At 40.3% G+C, this 23,453-nt stretch overlaps 1 protein-coding gene across 1 annotated transcript; it reads right to left on the bottom strand.

Annotated features, from left to right (window-relative positions):
• Nucleotides 1-768: 768 nt before the first annotated feature.
• On the bottom strand, nt 769-22,876 carry LOC139764105 (F-box/LRR-repeat protein 12-like). The gene is made up of 5 exons (XM_071690600.1): nt 22,574-22,876; nt 18,507-18,685; nt 14,957-15,132; nt 11,201-11,344; nt 769-1,826 (listed from the first exon to the last, which is right to left on the bottom strand). The coding sequence occupies exons 1-5, from the start codon at nt 22,663-22,665 to the stop codon at nt 1,716-1,718; spliced, it is 702 nt and encodes a 233-aa protein (XP_071546701.1). The 5' UTR covers nt 22,666-22,876; the 3' UTR covers nt 769-1,715.
• Between the last annotated feature and the right edge of the window lie 577 nt (nt 22,877-23,453).

The raw sequence follows: 23,453 nt of genomic DNA, 5'->3' as shown, positions 1-23,453 counted from the left end.
CCTTCATCCATTCCTGGCACCATCCCAACCCACAGGAAAAGCATTGCTACCCACTACTTTAGCGAGGTAGTGCTAGGAAAACAGACAAAAATAGTCACGTTTGTTCTCACTCATTCTCAAGCTGTCATATGTAATGCACCAAACCACAGCTCCCTATCCACATTCAGGCCCCACAGACATTGCTATGGTTTACCTCAGACATTTTACTTGCCCTGTTTCAGTCCATTGACAGCATGTCAGTCCCGGTATACCACATCGTTCTAATTCACTCTATCCCTTGCAAGCCTCTTTTCTTTTTCCATTTCATAATCATCTCTATATTTCAAATAAGGCCTGGTCTTGATGTGGACTTTTGTCTGTAACTGGAACCTTCAACATAAAAAACTGGTTATTGCTGAATTGGATGTATGATGTGGCGAAGTGCATGACTCATGCACTTAATGGGCCACGTCTAGTCAGTTTTTTCAAATTGCATTGAAGTTCATGAGTCTTACAGAGGGGACCCAGCAGAGACTCTGTGAATCCCAATTTTTTTATACAAGGTTTAAAGGTACATAAGGTGAATGGGAGCTGGTGAAGGGGTAAAACCAAAAATCAAAAGGATTAAATGAATATTGAATGTAATAGTAATTTACTGTATTGTTTGGAGGAGATTCACCATGAAAGAAGTTGTTTTGAAAGTGGGAAGCTGGATACTGAAAATAAACACGTATGTGCTCATATATCATGGTGGTGTGTATACTTCCTGCAGGAAATTCAAACAAGAAGTTTCAGTGTAATTTATTATGCAAATTCTGATACATGAATGTCATCTAAGTATGTCATCATGGGAGTTTAGTATCTATTCTTTTTCTGATGTTCACAACTGCATTCATCTGGAAGAAAAATCTTAAAGAAGGTACGACTTAAATGAATACCATATGTTTACTCAGTACTTAAAATACACAAGGCTTCAACAAGTTATAATACCATCTGTTTATATACATTATTTCTCAATCCCAATAAGATGCCTATTCCCAGGACCATATATGGGTCTGGGCTGTTACCTCATGCAGATATCAGTCTTGATGTTGCAGGACAAGACAGTGAAGAACATTGCCACAAAGGCCCATCAGTAGAGTCCAAAGTGGTAAAAGAACATGATATGATTTAATTTCAGCTTTAGGATTCTGTAATTTAAAACAAAGTGCAACCATAAATGCCATTTTGAGAATCACAACTGACAGTGGCCACACTCTCTCTAGAAAAGCACAGATGCGCTGGCGTGCTGTGCGATGGTGTGAACCTCCAGCCCCTGCTACTGCTGTCCGGCACTCATTTATCATATGAATGCTTATGTATATTAGAAGTATAGCATCATAAAACCACATGGGAATAAACACTATGAACCAATTCCAGCTGGTTCTCTCATCCAACCTGAGGGCCAACAGAATAAGAAACACTAAGAGTAGGAACCAGGTGAACAGTGCACGGTGCAGCATTGCCATGGTCACCTTGAGATTTCAATACTTCAAGTTTTTCTCACTGACTTTAGTACAACTATATTTTGCATCAATTATGTCTTTGAAAAGAAAAAGTGATCGAATATCACCTTACTAGAATGATGGTCATGTCATTTAGTCTGAATTTAGGTAACTGACACCTGAAGTGAAATATCCCTGTCAGTTCTCCATAATCTTCACTTCAGGAATTACTTAATCTTTCCAATTTCTTAATTAAGCTCTCCATTTTCGAGTGAGGATAATTCTGCTGCTATGTTTGTCATCACACCTATTCCATGAAAAAAGCCCTGTGCGTGTGTACCTATCAGGACCAACATTCACAATCTGTAAGAAAATATTTTTTTGTTAGCACTGCATATTCAAACTTGTACATTAATAACAACTTATGGGCAAAACTTCTGGGTTGATGTAGTACACCAACATGAAACACTGAAATTCAGCAAATTCATAGAGGAACATTATCTAATAATCTTATCCCATAAATTTCAAAATACCCTTGATTTACACATGACAGCAAGAGAATGTGTAAATGAGGTCACTGTTCACTTGATCATGACATTATCTTGCTAAGAAGAGAAAGATTAACTGACTGATAAAGACATAATGAAATTTACATCCTAGTGGTTGGTGACAAACATCCATCATCCAGGGAAGTACTACCACCTGGATATCAGAAAAGTCAGTGATGGCATTTATCACGTCCAGGCACTGTTTTTTTGATCTCTCTCTTACCTGCTAACTGGTTGTTAACATCCAGTTCATGAGTAAACATCCTCTCCAACTCTACCATAACAATGCTCACATGAGACACCAGTTTTTCTTTCATTTTACTGGAAAAATCAAGACAGCACATTTCCATTTAGATTCTTTAGTACTGACTCAAAACAGTACCATTGGTCAAGGTGGGCTGGATGGTTCCTAGGGCCCCCTTGACCAACATCAAGCAACTGGAACCAACTTTACTTTTCTGGACACAGTGAGTGCTAAATGAAGTTACCTTGTTAAACATAACTTTTAACTAAGCATTAAGGGTCCGTATGATAACAGAGCTCTAAAATAAGCAGTCATGAGGGAAATACCACTTATGTCTGTATACATATTCTGTTCTTTTCATATTCTTGAAAAAGCACTGCACTCGACTAGTGTGATCTGCTCAATCCTTAGTTTATACTGGGACCTGACTAATTATTTTTATTTTCATATATTTATTATGCTTTGTCGCTGTCTCCCGCGTTAGCGAGGTAGCACAAGGAATCAGACGAAAGAATGGCCCAACACACCCAAATACACATGTATATACAAACACGCCTACACATGCACATTTACATACCAATACATTTTAACGTATACATACATATACATACACAGACATATACATTTATAGACATGTACATATTCATACATGATGCCTCCATCCAATCCCCCCGCCACACATGAAATGGCACCCCCCTCCTCCCCATGTGAGGAAGCGGCGGGAAAGATAACAAAGGCCACATTCACTGACACTCAGTCTCTAGCTGTCATGTGTAATGCACTGAAACCACAGCTCCCTTTCTACATCCAGGCCCCACAAAACTAGATGCTTCACATGCCATGATTCAATCCATTGACAGCACGTCGACCCCGGTATATCACACTGTTCCAATTCACTCTATTCCTTGCATGCCTTTCACGCTCCCGTATGTTCAGGACTTGATTACTCAAAATCTTTTTCACTCCATCCTTCCACCTCCAATTTGGTCTCCCACTTCTCATTCCCTCCACCTCTGACACATACATCCTCTTTGTCAATCTTTCCTCACTCATTCTCTCCACATGACCAAACAATTTCAATACACCCTCTTCTGCTCTCTTAACCACACTGTATTTATTACCACACCTCTCTCTTACCTTTTCATTACTTACTCGATCAAACCACCTCACACCACATATTGCCCTTAAACATCTCATTTCCAACACATCTACCCTCCTTTACACAACCCTATCTATAGCCCATGCCTTGCAACCATATAACACTGTTGGTACCACTGTTCCTTCAAACATACCCATTTTTGCTATCTGAGATAACATTCTTGCCTTCCACACATTCTTCAACGCTTCCAGAACCTTCGTCCCCTCCCCCAACCTGTGACTCACTTTCACTTCCATGGCTCCATCCACTCCCACATATCTAAAACACTTCACTTCCTCCAGTTTTTCTCCATTCAAACTTATCTCCCAAATGACTTGTCCCTCAACCCTACTGAACCTAATAACCTTGCTCTTATTCACCTTTACTCTCAGATTTCTTCTCTTACACACTTGACCAAACTCAGTCCCCAGCTTCAGCAGTTTCTCACTCAAATCAGCCACCAGCGCTGTATCATCAGCGAACAACTGACTCACTTACCAAGCCCTCTCTCCAAAACTCCTGCATTCACATCCCTAACAACCCCATCCATAAACAAATTAAACAACCATGAAGACATCACACACCCCTGCGGTAAACAGACATTCCCTGGGAACCAATGACTTTCCTCTCTTCCTACACGTACACATGCCTTACATCCTTGATTAAAACTTATCACCGCGTAGCAACTTACCTCCCACACCATATACTCTTAATACCTTCCACTGAGCATCTCTATCAACTCTATCATATGCCTTCTCTGGATCCATAAATGCTACGTATAAATCCTTTTGTTTTTCTAAATATTCCTCACATTCTTCAAAGCAAGCACCTGATCCACACATCCTCTAGCATTTCTGAGACCACACTGCTCTTCCCCAATCTGGTACTCTGTACATGCCTTCACCCTCTCAATCAATACCCTCATATATAATTTCCCAGGAATACTCAACAAACTCACTGGACACAGTGAGTGCTAAATGAAGTTACCTTGTTAAACAAAACTTTTAACTAAGCATTAAGGGTCCGTATGATAACAGAGCTCTTAAATAAGCAGTCATGAGGGAAATACCACTTATGTCTGTATACATATTCTATTCTCTTCATATTCTTGAGAAAGCACTGCACTCGACTAGTATGATCTGCTCAATCCTTAGTTTATACTGGGACCTGACTAATTATTTTTATTTTCATATATTTATTATGCTTTGTCGCTGTCTCCCGCGTTAGCGAGGTAGCACAAGGAATCAGACGAAAGAATGGCCCAACACACCCACATACACATGTATATACAAACATGCACATTTACATACCAATACATTTTAACGTATACATACATATACATACACAGACATATACATATATACACATGTATATATTCATGAAAGTCGGCAAGGCAGCAGGTTTGGATGGTATTGCAGTGGAATTTATTAAAAAAGGGGGTGACTGTATTATTGACTGGTTGGTAAGGTTATTTAATGTATGTATGACTCATGGTGAGGTGCCTGAGGATTGGCGGAATGCGTGCATAGTGCCATTGTACAAAGGCAAAGGGGATAAGAGTGAGTGCTCAAATTACAGAGGTATAAGTTTGTTGAGTATTCCTGGTAAATTATATGGGAGGGTATTGATTGAGAGGGTGAAGGCATGTACAGAGCATCAGATTGGGGAAGAGCAGTTTGGTTTCAGAAGTGGTAGAGGATGTGTGGATCAGGTGTTTGCTTTGAAGAATGTATGTGAGAAATACTTAGAAAAGCAAATGGATTTGTATGTAGCATTTATGGATCTGGAGAAGGCATATGATAGAGTTGATAGAGATGCTCTGTGGAAGGTATTAAGAATATATGGTGTGGGAGGCAAGTTGTAAGAAGCAGTGAAAAGTTTTTATCGAGGATGTAAGGCATGTGTACGTGTAGGAAGAGAGGAAAGTGATTGGTTCTCAGTGAATGTAGGTTTGCGGCAGGGGTGTGTAATGTCTCCATGGTTGTTTAATTTGTTTATGGATGGGGTTGTTAGGGAGGTGAATGCAAGAGTTTTAGAAAGAGGGTCAAGTATGAAGTCTGTTGGGGATGAGAGAGCTTGGGAAGTGAGTCAGTTGTTGTTCGCTGATGATACAGTGCTGGTGGCTGATTCATGTGAGAAACTGCAGAAGCTGGTGACTGAGTTTGGTAAAGTGTGTGAAAGAAGAAAGTTAAGAGTAAATGTGAATAAGAGCAAGGTAATTAGGTACAGTAGGGTTGAGGGTCAAGTCAATTGGGAGGTAAGTTTGAATGGAGAAAAACTGGAGGAAGTACAGTGTTTTAGATATCTGGGAGTGGATCTGGCAGCGGATGGAACCATGGAAGCGGAAGTGGATCATAGGGTGGGGGAGGGGGCAAAAATCCTGGGAGCCTTGAAGAATGTGTGGAAGTCGAGAACATTATCTCGGAAAGCAAAAATGGGTATGTTTGAAGGAATAGTGGTTCCAACAATGTTGTATGGTTGCGAGGCGTGGGCTATGGATAGAGTTGTGTGCAGGAGGATGGATGTGCTGGAAATGAGATGTTTGAGGACAATGTGTGGTGTGAGGTGGTTTGATCGAGTAAGTAACGTAAGGGTAAGAGAGATGTGTGGAAATAAAAAGAGCGTGGTTGAGAGAGCAGAAGAGGGTGTTTTGAAATGGTTTGGGCACATGGAGAGAATGAGTGAGGAAAGATTGACCAAGAGGATATATGTGTCGGAGGTGGAGGGAACGAGGAGAAGTGGGAGACCAAATTAGAGGTGGAAAGATGGAGTGAAAAAGATTTTGTGTGATCGGGGCCTGAACATGCAGGAGGGTGAAAGGAGGGCAAGGAATAGAGTGAATTGGATCGATGTGGTATACCGGGGTTGACGTGCTGTCAGTGGATTGAATCAGGGCATGTGAAGCGTCTGGGGTAAACCATGGAAAGCTGTGTAGGTATGTATATTTGCGTGTGTGGACGTATGTATATACATGTGTATGGGGGTGGGTTGGGCCATTTCTTTTGTCTGTTTCCTTGCGCTACCTCGCAAACGTGGGAGACAGCGGAAAAAAAAAAAAAAAAAGAAAACATTCATACATGATGCCTCCATCCAATCCCGCCGCCCCCCCGCCACACATGAAATGGCACCCCCCCTCCTCCCCATGTGATGAAGCAGTGGGAAAGATAACAAAGGCCACATTCATTGACACTCAGTCTCTAGCTGTCATGTGTAATGCACTGAAACCACAGCTCCCTTTCTACATCCAGGCTCCACAAAACTTTCCATGGTCTACCCTAGACGCTTCACATGCCATGATTCAATCCACTGACAGCACGTCGACCCCAGTATATCACACTGTTCCAATTCACCCTATTCCTTGCATGCCTTTCACCCTCCTGTATGTTCAGGACTTTTTTTTTTTTTTTTTTTTTTTTTTTTTTTGCTTTGTCGCTGTCTCCCGCGTTTGCGAGGTAGCGCAAGGAAACGGACAAAAGAAATGGCCCAACCCACCCCCATACACATGCCTTGATTCAATCCACTGACAGCACGTCAACCCCGGTATACCACATCGCTCCAATTCACTCTATTCTTTGCCCTCCTTTCACCCTCCTGCATGTTCAGGCCCCGATCACTCAAAATCTTTTTCACTCCATCTTTCCACCTCCAATTTGGTCTCCCTCTTCTCCTCCTTCCCTCCACCTCCGACACATATATCCTCTTGGTCAATCTTTCCTCACTCATTCTCTCCATGTGACCAAACCATTTCAAAACACGTGACCAAACCATTTCAAAACACCCTCTTCTGCCCTCTCAACCACGCTCTTTTTATTTCCACACATCTCTCTTACCCTTACGTTACTTACTCGATCAAACCACCTCACACCACACATTGTCCTCAAACATCTCATTTCCAGCACATCCATCCTCCTGCGCACAACTCTATCCATAGTCCACGCCTCGCAACCATACAACATTGTTGGAACCACTATTCCTTCAAACATACCCATTTTTGCTTTCCGAGATAATGTTCTCGACTTCCACACATTCTTCAAGGCTCCCTGAATTTTCGCCCCCTCCCCCACCCTATGATCCACTTCCGCTTCCATGGTTCCATCCGCTGCCAGATCCACTCCCAGATATCTAAAACACTTCACTTCCTCCAGTTTTTCTCCATTCAAACTCACCTCCCAACTGAATTGACCCTCAACCCTACTGTACCTAATAACCTTGCTCTTATTCACATTTACTCTTAACTTTCTTCTTTCACACACTTTACCAAACTCAGTCACCAGCTTCTGCAGTTTCTCACATGAATCAGCCACCAGCGCTGTATCATCAGCGAACAACAACTGACTCACTTCCCAAGCTCTCTCATCCCCAACAGACTTCATACTTGCCCCTCTTTCCAGGACTTGATTACTCAAAATCTTTTTCACTCCATCCTTCCACCTCCAATTTGGTCTCCCACTTCTCATTCCCTCCACCTCTGACACATACATCCTCTTTGTCAATCTTTCCTCACTCATTCTCTCCACATGACCAAACAATTTCAATACACCCTCTTCTGCTTTCTCAACCACACTGTATTTATTACCACACCTCTCTCTTACCTTTTCATTACTTACTCGATCAAACCACCTCACACCACATATTGTCCTTAAACATCTCATTTCCAACACATCTACCCTCCTTTACACAACCCTATCTATAGCCCATGCCTTGCAACCATATAACACTTGGTACCACTGTTCCTTCAAACATACCCATTTTTGCTCTCTGAGAGAACATTCTTGCCTTCCACACATTCTTCAACGCTCCCAGAACCTTCGTCCCCTCCCCCAACCTGTGACTCACTTTCACTTCCATGGCTCCATCCACTCCCACATATCTAAAACACTTCACTTCCTCCAGTTTTTCTCCATTCAAACTTATCTCCCAAATGACTTGTCCCTCAACCCTACTGAACCTAATAACCTTGCTCTTATTCACCTTTACTCTCAGATTTCTTCTCTTACACACTTGACCAAACTCAGTCCCCAGCTTCAGCAGTTTCTCACTCAAATCAGCCACCAGCGCTGTATCATCAGCGAAACAACTGACTCACTTACCAAGCCCTCTCTCCAAAACTCTTGCATTCACATCCCTAACAACCCCATCCATAAACAAATTAAACAACCATGAGGACATCACACACCCCTGCGGCAAACAGACATTCCCTGGGAATCAATGACTTTCCTCTCTTCCTACACGTACGCATGCCTTACATCCTCGATTAAAACTTTTCACCATTTGTAGCAACTTATCTCCCACACCATATACTCTTAATACCTTCCACCAAGCATCTCTATCAACTCTATCATATGCCTTCTCCGAATCCATAAATGCTACGTATAAATCCTTTTGTTTTTCTAAATATTCCTCATTCTTCAAAGCAAACACCTGATCCACACATCCTCTACCACTTCTGAGACCACACTGCTCTTCCCCAATCTGGTACTCTGTACATGCCTTCACCCTCTCAATCAAAACCCTCATATATAATTTCCCAGGAATACTCAACAAACTCTGTAATTTGAACACTCACCTTTGCCTTTTTACAATGGCACTATGCATACATTCCACCAATCCAATCCTCAGGCACTTCACCATGAACCATACATACATTGAATATGCTTACCAACCAGTCAACAACACTGTCACCCACTTTTTTAACAAATTCCACTGCAATACCATCCAAACCCAACACCTTGCTGGCTTTCATCTTCCGCAAAGCTTTCACTACCTCTTCTCTGTTTACCAAACCATTCTCCCTAACCCTCTCACTTTGCACACTTCCTCAACCAAAACACCCTATATCTGCCACTCTTATCATCAAACACATTCTCCAAACCTTCAAAATACTCACTCCATCTCACTTCACTACTACTTGTTATTGCCTCCCCAGTAGCCCCCTTCACCGATGTTCCCATTTGTTCTCTTGTCTTTTGCACTTTATTTATCTCCTTCCAAAACATCTTTTTAGTCTCCCTAAAATTTAATGATACTCTCTCACCCCAACTCTCCTTTGCCCTCTTTTTCACCTCTTGCACCTTTCTCTTGACCTCCTGCCTCTTTCTTTTATACATCTCCCAATCGTTTGCACTACCTCCGTGCAAAAATCGTCCAAATGCCTCTCTCTTCTCTTTCACTAACAATCTTGCTTCTTCATCCCACCACTCACTACCCTTTCTAATCTGCCTGCCACCCACCTTTCTCATGCCATAGGCATCTTTAGCGCAAGTCATCACTGCTTCCTTAAATACATCCCATTCCTCCCCCACTCCCCTTATGTCAACTGCCCACACCTTTTTCCATACTGCACTCAATCTCTCCTGGTACTTCCTCACACAAGTCTCCTTTCCAAGCTCACTTACTCTCAACACTCTCTTCTTTTCTGAAAACCTCTACAAATCTTTACCTTCGCCTCCACAAGATAATGATCAGACATCCCTCCAGTTGCCCCTCTCAGCACATTAACATCCAAAAGTCTCTCTTTCATGTGCCTATCAATCAACACATAATCCAATAATGCTCTCTGGCCATCTCTCCTAATTAAATACGTATACTTATGTATATCTCTCTTTCTAAACCAGGTATTCCCAATCACCAGTCCTTTTTCAGCACACAAATCTACAAGCCCTTCACCATTTCCATTTACAACACTGGACACCCCATGTACACCAATTATACCCTCAACTGCCACATTACTCACCTTTGCAATCAAATCACCCATCACTATAACCCTGGTCCTGTGCATTAAAGCTGCTAACTCACTCACTCAGCTGCTCCCAAAACACTGGCTTCTCATGATCTTTCTTCTCATGACTAGGAGCATAGGCACAAATAATTACCCACCTCTCTCCATCCACTTTCAGTTGTACCCATATCAATCTAGAGTTTACTTTCTTACACTCTATCACATACTCCCACAACTCCTGCTTCAGGAGTAGTGCTACTCCTTCCTTTGCTCTTGTCCTCTCACCAACTTATTATACTTGATTGCCATTTCCCGCATCAGCAAGGTAGCACCAAGAAATAGATAAAGAAAAATCCATCCACTCATATATATATACACACACATGCACTTACATATACATACATGTACATATCAACATATACATACACAGACATATACATATATACACAAGTACATATTCATCCTTGCTTGCTTTCATCCAATCCCGTTGCCACCCCACCTCACAGGAAACTACATCACCACCCTGTGTCAGTGAGACAGCACCACGAAAAAGACAAAAAAGGCCATATTCATTCACACTCAGTCTCTACACACTCAGTCTCTAGCTGTCATGTGTAATACACTGAAACCACAGCTCCCTATTCACATCCAGGCCCCACAGACCTTTCTATGGTTTATTCCAGATGTTTCACATAATGTGGTTCAGTCCATTAACAGCACATTGACCCCAGTATACCACATCATTCCATTTACTCTATTCCTTGCGTGTCTTTCACCCTCCCGCATGTTCATGCCCCGATTACTCAAAATCTTTTTCACTCCATCCTTCCACCTCCAATTTGGCCTCCCGCTTCTCCTTATTCCCTCCACCTCTGACATATATCCTCTTTGTCAACCTCTCCCCACTCTTTCTCTCCACATGTCCAAACACCTCTACACACCCTCTTCTGCTCTCTCAATCACACTCTTTCCATCACTGTATCTCCCTTACCCTTTTATCACCCACTCGATCAAACCACCTCACACCACATATTGCCCTCAAATATTTCATTTAGAAAAAAAAAGTAAAATTTTACATATAGCACCTACTTGTAAGGCTGGACAATGGGTCATGAGAAGAGTGAGGTCTTGTCTTGTTAGCCATGCACCACAGCCTTCAAGTATCACTTCCTCCAACGCTGGTAAATGCTTCTCCAGCCGGAAAAATGGAGATGTCACCACCACTAAGCGATTCTAATAATATTCAATAGGTAGAAAAATACATAGAGTATCAATGAAGAGAAAAATAATCTAATTCTTCAAGAAATAAGCTTAAGGGGAAGGGAGAAGAATGGTTTGAGTATGTCCTAGGGTAAAGTCATTGGTTAGTAAGATGATGAGTGCTAAAGAAGGGGTGGCACTTCTGCTGAGGAGTTGTGGGAATGTGTGAAAACTATAGAGAAGTGAACCCCAGATAATAGTGGGTAAAAGTGAACCTGGATTACAAGACATGGGCAATTATTAATCTTAAGCACCTAGTAACAAGAGGAGTGAGGAAGTGAGGTAAGAATTATGGGTGGAGTCTCATGAGGGTGTCAACAATTTTGATGCTAGGGATAGACTGTAAGTGAAAGGGGATTTGAATGCAAAAGTAAGTAAACTGGCATTTGAGAGTAGAACTGGAGGGCTTGGGTTCTCCAGTGTAAAGAAAAATGGGGAAGAGCCTGATAAATTGTGCTAAAAAAGGACTGGCGATTAGGAATAACTGGGTTAATGAAAGGGACATACATAAGTATATATGGGTAACTGGAGTAGATGGGGAGTATTATCAACCGTAAGTGCCAAGTGATAGGTGTGCATAAGAATGTGAATGTGTAAAGTGGCAGCTGGTGGGATGTCTGATCACTGCTTGGTGGGTCTGAGGTGAAAGAATGTAGAGGTGTAGCAAAAAGAGGAAATGATGTGGGTAGGAAGAGGGTGAAGAAATTGAGGGAGTTTGGAAAAGGGGCTTGAATAAAGAGATACCAGGATAGATAGGGTTATAATGGGAAAGGATATCAGTAAATGCAGCTAAGGGAGTAAGCAAGGATTGGGAGGTATTTAGGGAAGCACTACTAACATGTGTGAGAAAAGTGTGGCATGTACAAGGTGGGATGTGGGCATTTCAGAAAAGGTAGTGAGTGGTGGAATGAGCTAATTAAGTTGCTACTGAAAAAGAAAAAAGAGGTGTTTGGGTGTTGCCTTCAAGGTAAGAGTGCTAATCATTGAAAGATATGAAAGAGAAAGAGGCAGGAGGTCAAGATAAAGGTGCAGGGGTTTAGAAAAAAAAGGCCAAATGAGAGCCATGAGGCAAGAGTATCTGCAAACTTCATGAAGAACGAGAAAATATTTTGGAAGGAGGTTAAAAGTGTGAGGTCAAAAGAAATGAGAGAATATGTAAGAAGGAAAACCTATGGAATTGATAAGAAATTAAGATGTGAAAAAAAGATGGCGTGAGTATTTTAAAGAAGTTAAATGTATCTGATGATAAGTTGAAAAATGTGGGATATTTTCGACATGAATGTATGCAATGTGAGAGTCATGGCAAGGGGGTGTGTGAAAACAGAAGAGGTGAAAGTGGTAGGAGTGGATCAGACTGAAGCTAAATTTCTTCAGAAAGGGAGTGAATATTAAGTTGATTGGTTTGTTAGAATTTTTAATCTATGTATGGCTCAAAGTTAGGTACACAAGGATTGTTGCTACTGTCTGAAGGCAAGACATACAAAAGTGAGAGCTTGAATTACAGAGGTATACATGGTAAGTTGTACATGAGTGTGGTGACATGCTTAGAGCATCAGCCTGGAGAAGAAGAATGTGGATTCTAAAGTGGTAGAGGATGTATGGATTAGGTGTTTGCTCATAAGAATCTGAGTGAGAAATACTTAAAGAAACAAAGGCATCTGTATGTGGCATTTATGGATTTGGAGAAAGTGTATGGTGTGGTTGATCAAGATGCTTTGTGGGAGGTGTCACAAATATATAATGTGGGAACAAAGCTACTGAAGTTTTTAATCATGAAAGTAAGTTATATGAGGTTTCAGAAGTGGTAGGGGATGTGTGGATCAGGTGTTTGCTTTGAAGAATGTATGTGAGAAATACTTAGAAAAGCAAATGGATTTGTATGTAGCATTTATGGATCTGGAGAGGGCATATGATAGAGTTGATAGAGATGCTCTGTGGAAGGTATTATGAATATATGGTGTGGGAGGCAAGTTGTTAGAAGCAGTGAAAAGTTTTTATCGAGGATGTAAGGCATGTGTACGTGTAGGAAGAGAGGAAAGTGATTGGTTCTCAGTGAATGTAGGTTTGCGGCAGGGGTGTGTGATGTCTCCATGGTTGTTTAATTTGTTTATGGATGGGGTTGTTAGGGAGGTGAATGCAAGAGTTTTGGAAAGAGGGGCAAGTATGAAGTCTGTTGGGGATGAGAGAGCTTGGGAAGTGAGTCAGTTGTTGTTCGCTGATGATACAGTGCTGGTGGCTGATTCATGTGAGAAACTGCAGAAGCTGGTGACTGAGTTTGGTAAAGTGTGTGAAAGAAGAAAGTTAAGAGTAAATGTGAATAAGAGCAAGGTTATTAGGTACAGTAGGGTTGAGGGTCAAGTCAATTGGGAGGTAAGTTTGAATGGAGAAAAACTGGAGGAAGTAAAGTGTTTTAGATATCTGGGAGTGGATCTCGCAGCGGATGGAACCATGGAAGCGGAAGTGGATCATTGGGTGGGGGAGGGGGCGAAAATTCTGGGAGCCTTGAAGAATGTGTGGAAGTCGAGAACATTATCTCGGAAAGCAAAAATGGGTATGTTTGAAGGAATAGTGGTTCCAACAATGTTGTATGGTTGCGAGGCGTGGGCTATGGATAGAGTTGTGTGCAAGAGGATGGATGTGCTGGAAATGAGATGTTTGAGGACAATGTGTGGTGTGAGGTGGTTTGATCGAGTAAGTAACGTAAGGGTAAGAGAGATGTGTGGAAATAAAAAGAGCGTGGTTGAGAGAGCAGAAGAGGGTGTTTTGAAATGGTCTGGGCACATGGAGAGAATGAGTGAGGAAAGATTGACCAAGAGGATATATGTGTCGGAGGTGGAGGGAACGAGGAGAAGTGGGAGACCAAATTGGAGGTGGAAAGATGGAGTGAAAAAGATTTTGTGTGATCGGGGCCTGAACATGCAGGAGGGTGAAAGGAGGGCAAGGAATAGAGTGAATTGGATCGATGTGGTATACCGGGGTTGACGTGCTGTCAGTGGATTGAATCAGGGCATGTGAAGCGTCTGGGGTAAACCATGGAAAGCTGTGTAGGTATGTATATTTGCGTGTGTGGACGTATGTATATACATGTGTATGGGGGTGGGTTAAGCCATTTCTTTCGTCTGTTTCCTTGCGCTACCTCGCAAACGCGGGAGACAGCAGCAAAAAAAAGAAAAAAAAAAAAAAAGTTATATGAAAGTAGGAAGAGAGAAAGGTGAGTGGTTCCAGGTGAAGGTGGGTCTAAGTCAAAGGAGTGTGATGTCACTATAGCTAATTAATCAATTTATGGCTGAGGTGGTGAAAGAGATGAATGTGAGAGTTTCAGGGAGAGGGGAAGATCTGCAGTCTGCTGGAGATGGTGGGGTGGTTAGTCTTACTGTTTGCTGGTTCTGGTGGTAAATTAGGGTGAGAAACTGCAGAAGCTTGTGTCTAAGTCAGAGAAACTGTGAAAGGAAAAAGCTGAAGAGTTAATAAGAATAAAAGTATGGTTATTAAGTTTAGCACAAGAGTGAGACTCGTTATAATGTTATAACCTCTTTATTATTCATAAAAAAAGCTAAATGCTTAAAAGATTAGAATAACACTAACCTGTGGCAAATTAAAAAGTGCTGACCCACAGAGAGACAACTTCTTGAGAGATGCAGGCAAAGCTGAGAATTTTGTGGTGGAGGCATCAATATAACAACGGTGAAGGTTGAGTTCTTGAAGATGTGGGCAACGACGTTTTAAGCTTGTCAAGAATGCTTCTGAGATACACTGTGACCCTACAGTACACCAAAGTATTACTTATGGGGCAGAATTTCCATTAAATATTCTTGAAAACAGATAAAGCAATATGAAAGACCCCCAAAATCTTAGCTATCCTCATTACCATATCCATGAATGAATGTGTATAGGAAGCTGTTATGGAGAACATAAACTGTGTGCAGACTAATTCCTGCACCCTGACAGAAGAGGAATGAATAGATTTTTTCTAATCTTGTCCAGCTGGAGCAGCTGAAAATGAAATAGAAAACATGAATGCTATAACCTAGACCCTATGGGAAAAAGGGGGGTTAGGTTCCTGGGACCAAGAATTTTTGTGAAAATGCAAAAAAAATACCAACAAAAAAGAAATGTAATATACTAACAAAAGCCACAGCAGGTTTAACTCACTTCTGACTAGCCAAAGATTAATGCCACGTGTGCCATTGGTTCATGATCAGTATACATGCATTTGATTAAAGAGTCCTCGTGACACAATAGTGATATCCATGTTATACAATGTCATTTTACTTCTAGTTATGTACAGTAGAGCTGAACATATCACTTGTTCACTGTCAGTTACAATGCAGTACTGTCATGGCCACAGAAAAAAAGGCAAAACAGATCACATTAAAACTGTGCCTATTCAAAATGACAGTGATCAGGAAAATTGAGAAAGAAAATAGCACTAGTTCAGAGACCATATTCCATATCACTCCTCCAATACCATAATCAACAATTAGAAAGAAATGAGTGATAATTTTCAAAGGGATGAATCAGTGAGGTAACACATGATGATAGTGACCTAGAAAATGATGACTGTGAAACTGTAGATAATGATACAGACCAAGACAGACATTCAGTAGTTGGTCTCAGTGAAGATGATGAAGACTGAGAAGTTAAAGGGACCAGTTTGTCATGAAACTGGGAAAAGACTGAGTTTTGCAATATGTGGTAACAGTGACTGTAGTAACAACATAAATTTCAAGGGCTTTAAAAATTTGCTTTAATTTTATACTGTAGTGTACAGCATCACATTTAAGTTTTCTTTCATTTTCTGCATTACTGTATCTGATACATTTCAAATGTTATTTTTATCATAAACATAATATGCATAACTTCCTTTGAGATGTTATTCTGACTTGTGACTTACAAAATGCTTGTTCCCAACTCACTAAACTTCAACGAATAGGCTGTATTGTATCACATCTAAATTTTTTCTCATTATGTACATTATGTGATATATCATATTTTCTGGTACAAACAATGTAGTACTTTTATTCCTGAAAAAAAGTCTCCAATAGTCGACCTGTGTCTTATTTGCCAAAGGTTACCACAGTCATCATTTGTAAGTCACATTACTAACAGAAGGAGAATGTTATAGGTTGCAGATGAAATGAAAAATCATGTAACACATGGGGATGTGTCCCAAGAAAAAGGAATACAAAGCTGGAATAATGGTTAACTCCTACAATGGACTGATCATCTTGATGGATGGGAACAAAGGATGCATGTTAGAGTAACCTTCTCAAAATGGGTTGGGGTCACCAACAGAGTCCACAGGGTTCTGTTACAGGACCATTAATCTTTGATATATGTAAATGACTTGCCACAAGGTATGGACTCCTATGTCTGTTTGCAGATGAAGCAAAGGTCATGAGAGAAGTGAAAAGCAAGGAAGAATGCATCAAATTCAACCTGAGCAAATGTGAAGTAATGAGGATGGGCCACAGTAGAAGAAGACCTCATTATGAATATCATCAAGCAAAAAATAAGATGAGAGAGAGACTGTCTGTAACCAATCACCAGAGTCCCATATTACAAGAATAGTTCACGAGACCAACTGTCTGCTTGCAAATAACACTATTAAATTTAAGTTCATGGATAAGGAAAAATTTAGCAAGCTGTTTACATCCGCATACAAAAAATACTAGACAAAACCCTCCACAGCAATGACAAACAATGGCTGGCCAACTTCATAGCCAGGTGACAAACCAGTCACTTCATCTAAACAAGGCAATGGGATTTCCCAAACATTTCTATCAACCCAATCATATGCTTTCTCTAGATCCATAAATGCTACCATGAATCCAACTGTCTCGCTAAGTATTTGCCACACAAAATCCCCGAAGCAAACATCTGATGCACACATTCTCCACCATTCCACTCTGTTCCCTGTCAGATGCTCTGAGCATGACACCACCCTCTCAATCACCTCTGTTCCCATTACAACATACCAGGTACACTCAACAAACTTATACCTCAATAATTCAAACATTCAATTTCATCCCACTGCCTTTATACAGTGGCAATATAAAGGCCTTCTGCCAATCCTTAAGTACCTCACCACAAGCCATTTTTTTTTTTTTTTTTTTTTGCTTTGTCGCTGTCTCCCGCGTTTGAGAGGTAGCGCAAGGAAGCAGACGAAAGAAATGGCCCAACCCACCCCCATACACATGTATATACATACGTCCACACACGCAAATATACATACCTACACAGCCTTCCATGGTTTACCCCAGACGCTTCACATGCCTTGATTCAATCCACTGACAGCACGTCAACCCCGGTATACCACATCGCTCCAGTTCACTCTATTCCTTGCCCTCCTTTCACCCTCCTGCATGTTCAGGCCCCGATCACACAAGCCATACATACAATAAAGATCCCAACTATCCAGTCAACAACACAAGTCATCCCCTTTCTTAAGGTATTCAATTGCAATCCCATCCACAAAAAATCCTTTTCTGCATTTCATCTTATGCCATTCTCTCACCACCTCTTTTTTCACCAAACTTCTTGCCATGACTATCTCACTTCACCTACCTCAAAATAAAAAATCTCCCATATCTGCCACCCTGTTACGAACACATTCAAGAGTCCTTCAAAATACTCACCTCGTCTACTCTACATCGTCTATGCCTGTTACCATTTCCTCATCTGCCCCCCTACATTGATGTTAATATTCATTCTCTTGTCTTTCTCATAATTAATCTCCTTTTGAAACATATTCTTATTGTCCTGTTGTTCGCTAATACTCGCTCAACCCACCTCTAACTTGCCCTCTTTTTCTGCCCCTGCATCTTCCTCTTGGCCTCCTGCTACTTTCCCTTGTATGTCTCCCTCCCTGCAAGTAATGCCTATAAACCTCTCTTTTCACAAGCAGCTTAAATTCCTTATCTCACCATTCACATACTCTTCACCTTTTCTCACATGCCAACCTCACACTTTCCACATGACATATTTCTTACACCTTATTTACCTCCCATTCCTCATTTACGCCAAATCTTTACTCAGTTTCTCCAGTTATCACTTCTCAAAAACCTCTTTTCCAGCTCACATTCATAATGAAAGCACTTTACGCTTAATCCAACAATAATTTTCTAATTCTTACCTTTTGGAGGCAAGCGAATACTGGACTTGACAAAACCTGTTACAGTGATGGTGAGGGTATGTGGACCTAGAAATCGTATAAACTTATGGAGAAACTGAAGACTCAAGGGTGTTCGACCAAAATCTACATGGCGCCAGAGGGATAGATCACCCACAAGACGTGCAAGTCGAGGGTGAACACTGCAAAAAATAAAGTAATTCTTATTGAAAAAATACTTTCAAATGTTGACATACATTAACTGTAACACTATGTTAACTATCTATCTATCTTATTTAATTATACTTGGTCGCTGTCTCCTGCATTAACGAAGTAGTGCAAGGAAACAGACGAAAGAATGGCCCAACCATCCCACATACACATGTATATACATAAACGCATACACACACACATGTATATACCTATACATTTCAACGTATACATACATATACATACACAGACACACCTATATATACACATGTACATATCCATACTTGCTGCCTTCATCCATTCCACCACACACGAAATGGCATCCCTCCCGCACGCGCATGCAAGGTAGTGCTAGGAAAAGACAACAAAGCCCACATTCGTTCACACTCAGTCTCTAGCTGTCATGTGTAATGCACCGAAACCACAGTTCCCTTTCCATATCCAGGCCCAGCAAAACTTTCCATGGTTTACCCCAGACGCTTCACATACCCTGGTTCAATCTACTGACAGCACGTCAACCCCGGTATAGCACATCGTTCCAATTCACTCTATTCCTTGCATGCCTTTCACCCCCTTGTATGTTCAGTACCCGATTGCTCAAAATCTTTTTCACTCCATCCTTCCACCTCTATCTATCTATATATCTGATTCTCCATAACTAGTGAGCTCCAGTGCTGCTTCTTAGCCTTTAGTGCCTCACCCTTAATAGGCCACTGGCAGAGGGCAGCTCTAGTGCAGTATTTGCAGAGGCTCTTACCTAATGTTCCTACTGACTACAGCTTAATGCTCCTACCCACTACTTCTATCTACTGTTTCTATCTAATGCTCTGGCCTAAATGCTTCTAATTACTACATCTATCTACTGCTGCTACCTTTCTGAAAAAACAAAGGGCTAGTACACAATGCTCATCACAGAAAAATCTAGTTATAAAGAATGAGCCGAGTTAGGTGTTGTCAAGAGTTATGTAAGACAAGGAGAGATAGTATGTTTGTGGACTGAATGCCAGTAGTCCATGTGTGGGTACAGCAGAAAGAAAAGACAGCTACCTGGATCAGAGGAATGCAACTAGACAAAAACTGAAGGGCTGACACACATGCAGCTGTCACCAACCCTACCGATTGCCAGGCAGACAGTACTGGTAATATACCTCCCTGGTTGTTGGCTGCTTACCAACTACTACCAACAATGTTAACAAATCAGAAAAAGTGATCAATCTATGAGAATCAACACTATATTTATTTATTCATTCATCATACTTGATCGCCATTTCCCACATCAGCGAGGTGGCGCTAAGAAAGATGAAGAATGAATGGCCCATCCATTCATATACACATATATATACATAAATGCCTATACATGCACATATACATACATTTACATACCAAAATATACATACATATACATAGACATACACAGACATATACATATATACACATGTACATATTCATGCTTGCTTGCCTTCATCCATTCCTGGTGCTGCCCCATCCCACTGGAAATAGTATCACTACCCACTGCTTCAGCGAGGTAGCACCAGGAAGACAGACAAAAAAGGCCACATTCATTCACATTCAGTCTCTAGCTGTCATGTGTAATGCACTGAAACCACAGCTCCCTATCCACATTCAGGCCCCACAGACTTTTCCATGATTTACCCCAGATGTTTTCACATGACCTGGTTAAGACCATTGATAGTACATCAACCCTGGTATACCACATCATTCCAATTCGCTCTATTCCTAGCAAGCCTCTCACCCTCCAGTATGTTCAGGCCCAAATCACTCAACACATCAATGCTTATATTCACAGTTAGGAATTCACCCACAAAACCCTTTAACACATTCATCGACAGTCGAACATCTAATCCTTTGATCTGTCTATCCTCATACCAACTTTCTGTCTCCTTTTACATTAACAATTACCAGAAAACTGAAATTTATTTCCCTTCAGCAATTTTGTACATTTTCTAAGGTGATAACTTTCCAACTAGGAATGGAAACCTTACTTTGAGATTACAGATGAGGACATGTGACTGGCCACTCATGCACACAGAAAATGCTCTGCCAGTTCAACTGGAAGTGCAGAGCCTGATCACTGCACTGTAATGTTCTCGAAAGCAAAGGGGTCCACTTTGCCATAGTTGGTTTTAAAAAAGAACAAGAGAGATGAAGTTGGTTACTGTGAAGGTGCTGACCTCTCCCTACTAACTCTATTCCAGTATCATGTTCATGAAGTATTTTTGTGAGGGTAAACTGTATATTTCGAGTACAGTATTGACAATTATGATAAATCACGACAGTTTGGAACATTAGGTGAGGTTTGTAAAGCTAATATCAAATTCAAATCAGAGAAACTGTTCAGGGTATGAGTTTCAACACCTAGGTTCAGCTATCTTTTTACAAGTCTATTACCTACTTTTACATTAATCAACCTTAAAGTAATTTTCCCTGATGTCCTGTACTCTTATTCTTATCACCTTATGCAAACCTTTCATTTTGGACTTATGTTTTTCCAACTCAAGTGATTTTGAAGGGGGATTAAAAATTGTTTTAATATCACAGTTTCAGATATTCATACAACAATAAAATAAATATATTCAGAAGCATGTCAACCACTATTTTCACTTAATATTAAAAAAAACTAAAAATCTTTAGTTCATTACTATTCTGTTTTATCTCCTATTTTTTTCTTATAATCAATGTGACTTATATTTCTATTCATAGCAAAATTTTAAGTTCCCAAAATTATCAGCCAAACCAGTCAGATGTAGTGTTGTCACTCCATTTACTACACCACTACTTCAAGGTGAAATTAATGATATTCACAGTGTAGATCCTTGGTACCCTTAAATTACATAATTACCAAACACTTTGTGAAATGGCTGCTTATATTCTTAAGTGCCTTGTATAGTGATTACAAAAGTACAGTCATAACAGCAGTTCAGGGGAAACTGTGGAGTTAACTAATCCAAAATGTAACTAATGCACTTTTAGCAGATAAAAAGAATTAATGAAAACCATACCTAATTTCCAGAACAATCAAAATTCAAATTAATGTCTAATTTTCTAACTGAAATATATCAGTCACAACCATGAAAATACCCCCCCACCAACATGGTGCTGATGGTCAACAAATGATACAGCAAGCAGTCATGCAATTCTTAGCATGATGCATGTGCAATCATGGTATGTACGGGACAAAATACTGACTGGGGCCAAAGTGTTGGCCAACTATATACATTACCAGTTTGGTTATTTGTTGAGATCACAAGGTTATAATAGCCTTTGCTGATATACTAGAAGTACATTACAAAATTTTACATTAATTACACCCAAACCTTTCCTTATATACATAACCTTAATCATCTTTTGCAATATAAATAAAATGTAATGTTCTAAATTATGCTGTGCAACTGTTATTGCTATATCTACATCTAAAACCTACCCTCCTACCCTGGCTTTATAAACAAAAATCAATATTCAGAGCAAACAGTAATGCAAAATTATTCTCGACAATTACCAAGTAAATAATCATGGCATGCTTGAGGATATGCCCCTTAAAGAATTTCTGTTACTTTAAGTTGGATTTCATTAGATATATACCGTAACCTGGCCTCACCAAACACAGAAGAGTGGGGGAGGGAGAGGAATCATTAAAGGAACCATAATTACTATATGCATACAATTACCAAAATATTCAAGACACATAAAGTAATATAAATAGAGGCTGCTTTCAATAAGAATAACCTCTGACAAGAATGTTTGACAGAATTTTCGTGTGTAAATAATCGCGTTTCTTCCAGCTACATATTTACTAAAATCACATAATCTATACCTAAATTCTACTTGAGCCAAACCTTTATATGTCAACTAAGTTTACATACCTGCAAAGAGAATAGAGGTCGACGGCACAAAGCGAAGAAAATATTTTCAACAAAACTGACTCGGGCAAAAATAACAAGCTGACAGTTGACATTGTAGTACCTTTCAAGGCATGTTTTCCTTGTACCTGATAGTCTACAAAATACTCTTTTTACCTCCTAATAGCTGATGTTCTACAAAATACACCTTTATCTCCAGGGAACAGAAAAGCTATCCATCAAAAGTAAGATATGAGACTTTATCCGAAATCCTTATTCCCGCAGGCGCAAGGATCTCCCTTCGACGGAAGTAAACAAAGTGACAACGAGCGTAAACATTTCAAGGATTCATTTCTGCATTTCTGATGCAAAATTGAAGAGAGAAAAAAATCATTCCGAGGGAAAACATAAAAATGATCATGATTAACATCAATCACAATTTATAATGTTTTATCAACTGTTCTTCAATCAGACAAAATGTACTGGACTGACTACACAAAATCTTAAGGCTAGAAAAATATATTAAGGAGCCTTCTCTAATTTGTCGATGGTATACACGCATTAAGATATACATATAAATAAGAATGTTGGAGGAATGAAAACTAGACATGGTAAATGCAGATGGCATTCAGAAATTTCAAAGGTGTGTGATAGTCGATCATGTGCAACAGATGAAGACTCACGGGTGTAAAACTCACTGTACCATTCAAATAAGCACTTCACGGAGCAAGCCATATATGAAGAAACTATGGGAGGGAAGTGACACAGCCTTAGTTTTCTGAAATAAACTGTCAAAATGAGTAAACAAAGTGACAACATTTAGTTTGCATTTATTGTAATACAAATAATTTTATTAAAAGACTTTCAGAAATATTTTATCAATATTTTTTTATTAGAAAAGGCA

The sequence above is a fragment of the Panulirus ornatus genome, chromosome 48 (genome assembly GCF_036320965.1).
Source record: "Panulirus ornatus isolate Po-2019 chromosome 48, ASM3632096v1, whole genome shotgun sequence".
NCBI lineage: Eukaryota > Metazoa > Arthropoda > Malacostraca > Decapoda > Palinuridae > Panulirus > Panulirus ornatus.
The sequence above is the reverse complement of the archived record's forward strand: the minus strand, read 5'-3'. Positions and strand labels throughout refer to the sequence as shown.